The sequence below is a fragment of the Mizuhopecten yessoensis genome, unplaced genomic scaffold (genome assembly GCF_002113885.1).
Source record: "Mizuhopecten yessoensis strain PY_sf001 unplaced genomic scaffold, ASM211388v2 scaffold6785, whole genome shotgun sequence".
Classification (NCBI taxonomy): domain Eukaryota; kingdom Metazoa; phylum Mollusca; class Bivalvia; order Pectinida; family Pectinidae; genus Mizuhopecten; species Mizuhopecten yessoensis.
This window is the reverse complement of record NW_018406723.1, coordinates 473388-486762: the sequence shown is the minus strand read 5'-3', so window position 1 is coordinate 486762 and position 13375 is coordinate 473388. Positions and strand designations below refer to the sequence as shown.

Sequence of the window (13375 nt, the reverse complement as noted above, 5' to 3'; positions counted from 1 at the left end):
GGACTCATCCATATCAATGTATGGTAGATTCTACTAAAGTTACCAAGGGGTTAAAGAGTTAAGACGGTACTTGTTACGTACCAATAAAATAATTAACAGCGTGTGTATGTGTATTTGGTGAGCAATTGTGTACACATGTGGTGATAATATAGGGTGGTGATAGAGTCAGCATTGTGAAAAGGAAATAGAAAAAGATTTAGATCACAATTCTGAAATGTCATAACAGTATATAGATTATTTAAATAAATAAATCACATTTCTGTTCTGCAACTACTACAAATAGACCCAGCATTAATAGAACATAATGAAAACATCGCTACAGGAAATGTCAGACTAAATAAATAGACCTTGTTAAAAAGGTACGGACGAATGTTTCGTATACTTACTTTTCATATGCATGCATGTTTGTTCCAGGCATTTCTAACTTTTGCATATCTGAATCTTTTGACCCTGAAACGATAAAATGAAATAGAAAAATACTTTACAATATTAGTACGTTTTGGCAGTATGACCTTTCTTTCATCTGATATTATCTGTTCGAATCAAAACCAAAGTTTCGGGAACAAAAATTGCCTGCTGTATCCAACATCACGATCGAATAATGGAACGAATGTAGGACCACTTGCAGAATGATCTGTCTGCGCCCTTTGTTAAACGGATTTCTGACGAGACCAAACTTGACAAAGATTTCACTCCCAATCAAAACCCACGTCCACTTCCACTCTCTCTCTAATTGCAAAACCCACCGTTAACCAATTATTTTCAACCATTTTGCCGTCGATGTAGTTATTGCTTTGTTGAGCCGTAAAGAATTGATCGAACTTTTTTCGACTTTATAAGTATTGGCAGAACGTTATTTCAGACACCAAGTTAGTTTAATCGCAACATGACCTTGAGGTAATTACACATGCATTTTCCATGCTTTTCTATCTATGATTGATATTGCATGCATACAGAAGAACCTCGTCTATCCGGACTCTGTTACTCAGAATAATGAGGCAAACGTGCTTTGTTTGTAAAATTGGTTTTCAGTCGTTTTCTGGACATGAGAACACTTAGGATACGTTGCATGTCAATTATTGCTGAAGTCGTTTGAGACCCTCCTTCAGCAAAAATTGTCATGCAACGTATCTAAGTGTTCTGATGTCCAGAAAACGACTGAAAACGAATTTTGCAAATAAAGCACATTTGCCTCATTATTCTGAGTAACAGAATCCAGATATTGACGAAGTTCTTCTGTATACATAATACAAAATAAAAGGACACCGGTTTACTTATATCTTTCTGATAGACAATGCATGCAGGTACAACAAGGATAACCTCTTTTACAGGTAAGGTACAACAACAGTCTTTGAAACGGGTGAATTAATCCTTTAGTATGGGGCATATAAGTAATAAAGAATTAGTACTTGTATATACTAGAATACACCATCCCAATGACCGTTCAATATAAGGGTGGAAAGTTGAGTTATTTTCTATCTTTTTATTTCACTTACTTATGACTTTTACAAAATAGTACAGAATGGATGTACTTCAATGAAGGGACGGTCCACCATTGGATGCAAAATAACGTATATGTTTGAAAGTGATGTATACCTTTTTTTCGGGTCATTTTAGCAGATGTCAATTATTTTGTTAACAGTTATATTATGAAATGATTTTGTCTTGAAACTAAATTAACACGAACTTCTTCAAATGTTTTCAAGACACACTCAATTTATCACCATAGCAATATTTATTCTTTAAAATAATACCAAAACACTGACTCAGAGCATGCCATGCAGTTAAGATATCAAACTAATCATAAAGTTACAGTAACAGTTTTCCACTGAAAATGTCCTTGTATATTTCCGTTAAGGGTACTGATCGAATGAAATGTGGCACTTTCTGCAGAATCGAAGGTTTCTCAAAAGAAAAATACTTGAGATATTAATTGAAGGAAAAAGTATACGATGGTGCCAACACACATGGACAAATTCGGAAATAAAAGTAGAAACAAACAAAACAACATAGACTGAGGGAAACAAGAATAAATATATCTTTACTCCCACAAAAACAACAAGTTTTCTGAAGATAGCATTTCCAGGAAAGTTAAAGACTCACCAACGAATAAGACATGGAGAATAAATCTTAAACCATGGTAGACACTGACATTTCACATTAACAGAAATAGTATGATGATTAATTTTTAATGCAAAATGTTTGGGTACAAAATACATTGAATGCAATAACAACATCGTAAGCTACATACATGAGTTTCCTGGCCCTCTATGACCTGAGACAAATATAAGGATACAATATCACACATAAGATTTTATATTAGGAATATATCTTCATGAAAAGGTAAGACATATTTTCAGATGTAAAATATATTTAAATGTGTTATTCTGTACAAATAAAAGGCCTCCTTGGGAAATGCCTGCAAAAGTATTGAATAAATCCTACTTTATTTGGTTACTTTTCTTTGCCATTTTCGAGATTATGACCGAAATATTCGTTATTTTTTTTTATAATTGTTAAATCATTTTCATACGCTCATTGAATTTTCCCGGAAACAACAAACATGTAAATGTCTGATGAATATTCTGTTGTTGATTAATAGATATAAGTGCAAGAAAACCAAGGACAAACATGTAAGAAGAATATTATATTTTCGGTAGTTTTTGCAAGTGTTCATAAGAGTTTTATGTTAAAGTTATAAAACAGTTGCTTGAATTTTTTCTGTGACTTTCAGGCGAAGCGTAAGTTAGGTTTTCTACATATTCAGAAATTATTTGTAAAATTAATGCATATCTGTTCCTATTTACCGTAAGCCATTGCTGTTGCTGCCTTCAGTTTCCTTTGGTACCTAAAAATCAAACACAATGTAATGAAATATTTAACTTTGTGTAACTAGTCATTTTAGAATAACACATTTTTTCCAGGCATTAGATCGAGGATTTGTATGGTCTAAAATGGTTTGATGTATGCGTAATCTGCATACGGCAGTGCTCAATTAATGATTCAACAAAAAACGTAAATCTCTCAGCGAAATATATCTCCTTTAACTGTAAACTGAATACATAAAGTTATTATTAATGGCTTCAAAATCTCAAAACACCATAAGATTTGTTATATTCTACGGCCAGTTTTATGATTTTTCAGGAAATTATCTTTTCAGTCACATCGAGTGTGCGACGTATCAAGTTTTGGACTTTCTTGGAGCTTTGAGTAAGAGTTGTTTCTCTTCTGCCATTATAGAAACTGTAGTGTTGTGATCTATATAAGACAAGAAAGCTTCAGGGCAGTTTGTCTATAATTCCAGAACCCTGGATAATACATTTTTGAAAAAAAATTAAACTGCCAGGGACCTTTTTAGACATTGAATACAATGAAGCCATATATGAAAAGAAACTTAGCAATAAGTACCCCTGATTGGAGTCGGAGATATTCTTGTTCAATGAAATCCAAATAATTGCGTGTTGGTGGGGCATGATGAGGGAACTGTTCAAATGAGATAACTAATATTGGGCCCGGAGTTTAATTGTAACTTTTGATTCATTTGCTCTAAATGGAGATATTGAAAAGGTGATACTGCATATGCAACACACACTAAAAATGTTTAGATATATCAAAATGTGTTTGTCTTCTCGTGCTATGTTTGTTTTCCAGTGGTGTCCCCCTAAAGGCACAACTTTACTGGCTCATACCGCTATGTTTATGGTGGGATGATATTTCTAAAATGGTCATGGGGTGGTCCCGTCATCATTGGACACTGTTTTCTCTTATCTTATGCATGTAAGACACACGTTCTAGGTGGGACACCAATAAGGAATACTTCTATCCCACATAGGCTCATCTGGTGAACTCTTGTTCGAGACCTACATCTTCTAAATACTGATAAATGAGTGCTTGAAGACAAATTGTTAAAATGAGTGTTTTCAATGATTGGTTTGCAGGCCTTGGTTCTGAATCAAATTCAAAATATCGGGTAGAAGTTTCATCTCTTACATAGTACGGCCATAGGTTTTGTAAAGACATCTAAATTAACAAACACTTACTGTTTCCTGGTGATGTGTAGGACAATCGCCAGTACAAGACAGGGGATACCGAGGATGATTGCTAGAAGGATAATGGCCATCACTAGTAAGCGCTGGGAGTCATCTTCCTCGGCGGTCTGCGTTGTTGGCTGTAACATAATACACAGAGATATTGCAACTGCTATAATCAAAATGTTTTTGTTTCTAAAACGAGACACTATTTTTTTGTATATTGGAACAACAATTACCATCAAGAATAATTATGGAACCTTCAACTTTACGTGATCAAGCCCCCAAAACAACATCAGATCTTGACTTATATTCGTACATATTTTAACCAAAAACTTAAAACAAATTTCTGTTCACATTTATGGAAAAGAAAATATCTAAAACTCCACTTTTTATTTCACACATCACTAAAAATTCAATTAGGCTTACGCTCTGATTCACAATTGTTCACTGAAATCTGAAAAAAAGCATGGCAACTTTTGATTTATACACAATTTTTGAAAGATTTTGAATATTCGTTTGTACCGTAAACTTAAAGTAATTGTTTTTAATCAAAAATAAAGGTTTCAGGGTTTAAGGTGAAGCATGAATTGACAAAAACTTACCACAATCTGAAGAATGTTATACTCATTCAAGACACCAATCAGTTCTGCTGCATGCGCATCAATTTTACTGGAAAAAAACCAAAATGGAAATATATTTGCCTGTTTTACTGTAATAACATGTTATTGCAATGTAACCTTGATATATCCACTTCCATGGTTACCTGATTTGCCCAGTTTAACATTTGACTTAATTTAAATTCAAATAATAATTAATGCAGTAGTATTATCTATAGAAATAAAATAACAGAAAATACCTGTTGCTTAGAAGTATTTAGTAAAGTAAATCTCACCTCAATAACTCCGAGGGTTCAATGATGTTATTGGTGACTTTATCTTCGCCATGGATGAACATGTCGGTCCTGTATAACAAAGATACATGTTTTGCAATAAAAAGGAAGACAACGATTAGTATTACTTATGGAGATGCTGACATCATTAAAACTTGAGTAATCATGCACTTACTAACGTTCACATTTACGTTCACAAATTGCAGATAACAGCATAGTTATGATGGTAGACGGGGATGATTTGAAAGCAGATAGTCATATAGAAAAACTAAACACTTAAACAGGAAACACATTTCCTCCAATTGTCTGCAAAATGTTAAATTAATGTACTTTAATAAATAATCCTCAGTCGAAACCCACTATACATTGACATAAATGCAATGTAACCATTGTTTAATAATTTCAAAAACATTTTAAAAACGTCAATATTTCTATGTCCAGACATGTTTATCAAGCAACAGATCTGGTTGTTTTACCTCAAGATACAATCCTGCATCTTCAAAACCACAGAGACAAAGCTGTTACTAACTTTAAAATTGCTTGTTTTCATACTTCTACTCTGTTTCACAAAGTAAACGGAAGGGAAAAATAGAATGTTTCAGTGCAAAATCACGGGTTTAAAAACTTAAAAGAAATATTGTTTTATGTTATTATGAAAATTAATGTAGCAACTAATTATCATGTCAAATCTACAGGAATCATAAAACACATTGAGATGAAAAGGACATCTGATATACGAGAATCAAAACAAATTAAAAAAAACCCCATAAACAACCTATTGAAAACCACCTTGCAAGAACTGGTATATTTCAGATATATTTGTTATCAGAATAATTGAGATGAGTAGAATAAATGCAGCAAAAACTTACTTGTCAACCTCTGGTTTGCCCTCTGTGTTTTCATGAGTCTGTATCTGATCTACCACTATCCTGTAGCCTGTAATTTTCTCCAGATCACTGCAACAAGAAAAGAAAAATGTTCCAATATACCGATTTAACTTGGTTGTGTCAGGAAAATATCAGTTAATCTTATCTTAAAGCTATAGAAATATTAAATTTGAACTACCGTTCAAATCACATGATGCGATTGGATTATATCAATTATTTATTTAACTACCGTGCACTTATTGGTTCAAACAAAATGTTCACGTTAGCACTTGCTAGGTTGAATCAGATGATTTAATATTGTTTTACAGACAACAAAAATTCCGATAATCATTGTACACGACTTCATGCTATATCCAATATCTTTTGTTTTTAATTTAGATTTTATGAAATAATTCTATTTTTATCTTTCTTGTAAGCAATCACTGCCAATAATGTGAACTGAAAATTAATAAATTCAAATCTTCATTAAAAAGTACATGAAGCACGGAATGTAGATTTAGATAACATACAGACCCCTAGGCCAATCCATCCAGACACGAAAACTTACTCTCTAAACCGGGAAGAGATGTTTTTCACTGCTTCAACTGAACTCCTGAAAATAACTTTGACCCTTTGATTATCGTTGATCAAGGATATCTGGAAAATAAAATCACCACAATCTTACTTTTTTATCAGTAGAAAGTTACTGTTATCAAATTTGGCAGAATCAGTAATGCAGTACTGTACCTTGGTTATCAAATCTCTTTTATCGAACATAAAACGAAACAAGTTGAAAAGATTGGTTTCTCTAAAAGTCAGATTGTATCATCAAAATGTTTTCATCGAATGCCAAAAAAATGCATCAAATTTATCTCCTCAACGAAACTGTATTAATGGCCTGTAGTCAAGAGTTCATGTACGGAAGAGTTCTGTTAATAAGGTATTTATACCTTTGATGATGGTATCAATCTTGTTTTTTATATAATTGTATAGGCTATACACATAAACAAGGTCATCGTCATGTTGACTGACTATTTAGGATATTCGTTGGATCTTAGAAGTAGGATGTAATATTGAATTAAAATATCATTGATGATTTTTATCATCCTTATTGGTGTCTTTACAAAAGGACTTACACTACACATCAATATTGAAAGAATTTCAACAAAAACTTAGCGCTAATTTGATTTAAATATGTTTTATGTTCTGCCTGACAAATATCCCTCGAAATATTGGTTGCCACATGAACTTGTTTTCTCTCCGGATAAAAACGTGTTCCTAAGACAGATGCTCTCTCACATCGATTCAATTTGTTTATAAAGTGAAACCTGCCCTTGCCAAAACCTGATAAGAATGAGATCCTGGAATAAAAGACGTAATATCCCAAAAAGACAATGTGTATGTTTGTTTGCTTGGGTTAATGCTAACAGATGCCTAGGGAGACAGCACAAAAGGTGTAGAGAAGTGAGAACAAAATTATGAAGATATCAAATGTTGCAATGAAAGCAGCAGGTCAGTCTTTGTTTCTTCAGTGTGTCCTTAGCAGAAGACATGGAAGAAAGCCTTTCATTCTGCAGGGGTCTACTCATTAGTCGCCTCATGCGTTAACATGACTGTCCCCGTCTGTAACCTGACCTTACTGACGAACTGCGTTATCCATCCTGTGTTTTAGTAGTTAATGATGTCAGAAAAGACGGACAAAGTGAGCTATCAAAGGAGGTACTGGTTTCTTATAACAAAATTGACGTGCTTCTGCTAATTCAACTGTGGATGTTATCAAGCAGGTCTTTTACGGATGTGTTTTCGCGAAACTGGTAAAATTAATGGTATTAATAATGTACTTGATATATAAAAGCGGTCTCTCAAAAGGATTCTCCAAGGAGGTGGTCCCTCAATGAAGGAATAAATATGTCCAAAATGTCGTTATTTTCAAAGGAGGATTTGTTTCAGGAGGTACTTTTAATAATGATGCACAGAATATATAAAAGGAATCTTTCAAAGGATTCTCAAAGAAGATTATATCTCCTGTCAGGTAAAGAATTCTTCTATCAAAGATGAGAGAAAAAGATTTCTTCAAATAGGTAAAAATATTTCTATCAAGGTGCTGATATAAAAAGCTCTTTCAAAAGAGGTGTTTTCAGGACACAGATTAAATCTGCCTGCTAGAACGAAGGCCTGTATTTGGAAAGAGATTCTTCTATAAGTATACAATGAAGGCCTAGATATATGAAGGGTTTCTTCAACTGAGGCAGTCTGTGTAAATATATTTTCAATACTCTTTGTAACAATAACATATTTGTGCTGCTTACCCGTATCATAGCGTTACTAGAGTAGAAAGGAGCCACCGTATCCATAACAGACACGTTCATGCGGTAATATCCGGACAGGTCGGAGCGGAAGTATGTGCTGGTCTTGATGGTGCCATTGTTCGGGAACAGATAGAAGGAGGAGTTGACTGTGGACTGGGGTTGGTTGGTACTTCCAGCGTAGGGCGTGAAGTCTATACTGTTCATACGGTATCTGTGGACTCGGTTCTTACCAATATCTTCATCTATCACATCATTCTGAAAACAGAAATTTCAAATACCTCATACATATTCACAGAATTGATGTATTTCTAACCGGCATGTTCTTATATCACATGAAATATGCTAAGATCCAACCTTTCTTTATCAATTCAGACAAATACCTTTAAATGTGCTATTCTTCAAATTGAACATTACCAATCTTCTTTTTTCATGGATTGTTTGATATATAGTAACCTTTCATATTCCATTTTCAAACTTTTACACAATTACACTTTAATCCAAGAGCTTGCAATTGCTTGAAAGTAAATGACAAAAGTTCCGAAACTAGTGTCATGATTGATAGTAATTGCTGTGATATCGGTATAATAAAAAATCTCAACGTACGTGTAATTTGTAGATGATTTCTGCAAGTTGAGTTTTACGACTGACGCCAATACTGAGTAGAGACTCTTTAAACATGGGGGCGTGGTCGTTGACGTCGCCAATCTTCACCTGTACCCAGAGTAACGTGGTGTTTCTAGGGTCATACTCTATAGGTGCCAAACGCAAATTTGTCGACCTTTTCTTCCTGGAGGTGGCACCCGTTTCCAGATAGCAAAGTGGCGTTGCCCAGACAACTAAATCTATAGAGTCTATTGATTGTCCATTGATTCCACCTTCTCTGTCAATGGCCTTTTTTATGTAAAGCTCCCCCGTCACGTTAAGGTGAAAATAATCAATCATGCTGCCCCCTACAAGACATTCATGATCAAATTCAAATATACAGGTAATTGAAGAAGGGTAAAAAATAAAAGGGATCTTAATTAAAGTTTCACCTAACCGGCGACATACTAATCAAATTATGTTCAATGTTTGTCAAATATAATACGGTTTTGACAAATTAAATTTCACAAGTATATTTTCTGAAATCGTTTCCAGATACAAAAGTGTTTTAAAATTGCTGAAGTGCAACTCCTAGAGGGACTATGATTTATTTAAGGTGTTTATGAAAATAACTGTTCTCAGAGCTTAACTGACACTCCAATACATTAGGTGTGAGGTTAACGGAAGAAAAAAGGTGTTAATAATTTAACACCATGAAAGGTACATTCCCACCTTATCCTCAAAGCTTCAATAAGAACCATTATACATCAAGTGGTTGTGTTTGTTTTGTTTTTAAAGGCACATGTTTCAGTTTCTTTTTAAGCAAATGAAAATATCAAGACTGTTAAGAGGATTTGAAATGTTTATACGTATTAGAAAAATAGCAACTTTACAAAATTAATACTCTAAAGTTATTTTTTTGTGATCTGTAATACCATTCATAGCACTTTCAGGTTTTCTAAACAAAGAGCATCAATTTGAAATGAGTTTTGGCCAAAGTAATTAAGCAAGTATTTTTTGGTGAATTACATGCCTATGTGGTGGCAAGAATATCACCCCAAAAATCTCGTGATATTTCCCCGTCTTTCAAACTTAAAAATAATGGATTTGGCAAGGCAACGTGAACGTTTAATTGACACTCGAAAGCTTCACAACTGCATCACTGTCAACCTCTACCATCCCCAGATTACCATATGCCATCAGTTTTAAAACAGAGGGTATCAATGACACATCGAATAAGCTGTACCGAACGCTTGACTTTCACGAACAAACACAAACCTGAACCAATTACTATAAAGCTTTTTTCCGTCAGTTAAACTTTGCAAATAAACCTTGGAATTCATGAAATTACTTTTTTTTTTACTTTTGCTATGTAATATAAGTAAGCTTTTTGTATCAATTCTCAGGTATATATACCAGGTATTTTCAATAGGCCTATTTTTCGGAGAAACATACTCTGGAGAAAGGAGCAAACGAAGCTCTATAAAGTCTTTGGAATGTAAACAGTTTACGTAATTTCATAGCAGTAAAATGAGATACATGTATGAGGCCTGCTGTATCCTCCAACTGCGCGTTATTGTAAGAGGCGACCAATGCGGGACCGTCATCAGAATTAAGGGTTTTCTTCTCTGTCTTCTGTTAGGTGAACATTGAAGGACCAATCCTAGTTAATCTGCTATCCCCATTACAACACTTCAGATGCATACATTTTCTTTTCTCTCGTCCATGCTTTGTTATGTTTTGCGCCCTAGGAACTTGTCTTCATATAACCATAGTTTTTCTGAAGATGTTAAATGCCATATGACCAAAACGTAAGTCCCAGAAGTGCCCTCCAGCAGATGACAATCAGAAATATGTTTCATCCCATGCAAGGGTTCGTGAAACCTTGCTGCAAAATTCAGAGTCCCATAATCGATGATTATATAATAAACATAATTGTTTTTTTCAAAATAAAATATCTTACCAACGATGTGATAACACGTTTTAGTGAAGTTCAGATCTGTATCTGCATCTTTAGAAACATTGACATAGCCGACTAAAGACACTGCTTGTTCCTCGGGAACTGGTCCGAGGATGAAAGGCTCCATGCTAGGCGTCCTCTCGAACACTGGATCCTGATCATTGACATCCAAAAGCTGGATGATTAGGTTGGTTGACCTGATGTAGCTTTTAGGATAGCCGTTGTCAAAGGCATTGATCTTTATCTGAAACAAGGCAGGTTCAATGGATTGGTTGGTAACTTTAATTGATGATATATCTGTACATTAATGTTATACATGCCATAATGGTGGTATAATATCACACAGGACAATGCAAACTTGGTGAAACAATTTGACTAATGAAACAGATTTGTCTTGAAAAGGTCAAATCCTGAAATGTCTTCTAAAATAGTTTCTTTCCCCTTTTTTCTGTGTTCTACATAAGAGTTGGGACATTTTCGACATGAAGTTTGCAACCTTTAACCTTTAACCTTTAGTACCACTGATGTGACCTAAATAGGTGCAGTAAAATCTTTACTTTGTTTGTCTTCCTGCATCTACAAACATACTTTTCAAAAAGGTAAATCATTTCTTCATATTTCTAGTAAAAGAGACATGAACAATATTCAAATACCTGGTATTTTCCCTGGTGCGTGGGATCCTCCCTATCTAGTGTTCCGTTGATGGTCAGCAGCCCTGAGTCCTGGTCAAGCTTGAAGTAGATGAAATCCTTGACCAGTGATATATTGTAACGTACTCGTCCGTTCTCGCCATGGTCGTTGTCGATTGCCTTGACGATCATCACATGGGCACCTTCCTGTTCCTGTATACAAGACGAAATTTTGTAAAAGCTATATAGTTATAATGACTTTATATAATTTATATCCATGACAGACAGTTTTCTACCAATATATTTTTGTTGAATATTTCTTACAAAATCTTTTTTTTTTATCAAAAACATCTTAATACAAATATATGCTTGACTTTTGAGACTGTGCATTCAAGAAATATATGACATCATGAAACGCAAAGCTAATACAGATAATGTGAGATTTTCAGAATGTGAGTTTGTGTGAATGTGACAGTGAGCCTGTGGAACCAGGATGTAAGTTTGTGTGAATGTGACAGTGAGCCTGTGGAATCAGGATGTTAGTTTGTGTGAATGTGACAGTGAGCCTGTGGAATCAGGATGTGAGTTTGTGTGAATGTGACAGTGAGCATGTGGAACCAGGATGTGCAAATTGTGAATTACTGCATATTTTGAAAATGTGATATCATGTTTATGTGAGCTTGTGAAAATGTGATATCATGTTTATGTGAGCTTGTGAAAATGTGATATCATGTTTATGTGAGCTTGTGAAAATGTGATATCATGTTTATGTGAGCTTGTGAAAATGTGATATCATGTTTATGTGAGCTTGTGAAAATGTGATATCATGTTTATGTGAGCTTGTGAAAATGTGGTATCATGTTTATATGAGCTTGTGAAAATATGAAAACGTTGTGAAAAGCTATGTGTTTTGAGAACGTACCTTTGTGTAATGTGAGCTTATAAAAATGTGAAAATAAGAACAAGTACACCTTCTAAGTAGGAATGTCCACACTCAACAGAAAGAGAATGTCACCTTGTGAAAATGTTTGATAATAGAAAGCGTATGAGAATGTGGGTTGAAAATGTTTGATAATAGAAAGCGTATGAGAATATGGGTTGAAAATGTTTGATAATAGAAAGCTTATGAGAATGTGGGTTGAAAATGTTTGATAATAGAAAGCTTATGAGAATGTGGGATGAAAATGTTTGATAATAGAAAGCGTATGAGAATATGGGTTGAAAATGTTTGATAATAGAAAGCTTATGAGAATGTGGGTTGAAAATGTTTGATAATAGAAAGCTTATGAGAATGTGGGATGAAAATGTTTGATAATAGAAAGCGTATGAGAATATGGGTTGAAAATGTTTGATAATAGAAAGCTTATGAGAATGTGGGTTGAAAATGTTTGATAATAGAAAGCTTATGAGAATGTGGGATGAAAATGTTTGATAATAGAAAGCGTATGAGAATATGGGTTGAAAATGTTTGATAATAGAAAGCTTATGATCATGAGAATGTGGGTTGAAAATGTTTGATAATAGAAAGTGTATGAGAATGTGGGTTGAAAATGTTTGATAATAGAAAGCGTATGAGAATATGGGTTGAAAATGTTTGATAATAGAAAGCTTATGAGAATGTGGGTTGAAAATGTTTGATAATAGAAAGCTTATGAGAATGTGGGATGAAAATGTTTGATAATAGAAAGCGTATGAGAATATGGGTTGAAAATGTTTGATAATAGAAAGCTTATGATCATGAGAATGTGGGTTGAAAATGTTTGATAATAGAAAGTGTATGAGAATGTGGGTTGAAAATGTTTGATAATAGAAAGCTTATGAGAATGTGGGATGAAAATGTTTGATAATAGAAAGCGTATGAGGATATGGGTTGAAAATGTTTGATAATAGAAAGCTTATGATCATGAGAATGTGGGTTGAAAATGTTTGATAATAGAAAGCATATGAGAATGTGGGATGAAAATGTTTGATAATAGAAATCGTATGAGAATATGGGTTGAAAATGTTTGATAATAGAAAGCCTATGATCATGAGAATGTGGGTTGAAAATGTTTGATAATAGAAAGCATATGAGAATGTGGGTTGAAAATGTTTGATAATAGAAAGCAT

At 34.0% G+C, this 13375-nt stretch overlaps 1 protein-coding gene across 1 annotated transcript in view; it reads right to left on the bottom strand.

The window, feature by feature from the left end:
• LOC110452667 (cadherin-23-like) overlaps window positions 1–13375 on the bottom strand; it is a 236197-nt gene that overhangs the window by 9725 nt on the left and 213097 nt on the right. Inside the window, exons 27-37 of the mRNA XM_021501316.1 lie at window positions 11291–11479; window positions 10641–10881; window positions 8699–9045; window positions 8096–8350; window positions 6355–6443; window positions 5790–5876; window positions 4924–4992; window positions 4634–4700; window positions 4041–4168; window positions 2808–2848; window positions 387–450 (exon numbers count right to left, since the gene is read on the bottom strand). Of these exons, the coding sequence (XP_021356991.1) occupies window positions 387–450; window positions 2808–2848; window positions 4041–4168; window positions 4634–4700; window positions 4924–4992; window positions 5790–5876; window positions 6355–6443; window positions 8096–8350; window positions 8699–9045; window positions 10641–10881; window positions 11291–11479 (1577 nt within the window). The remainder of the gene's footprint in view (window positions 1–386; window positions 451–2807; window positions 2849–4040; window positions 4169–4633; window positions 4701–4923; window positions 4993–5789; window positions 5877–6354; window positions 6444–8095; window positions 8351–8698; window positions 9046–10640; window positions 10882–11290; window positions 11480–13375) is intronic.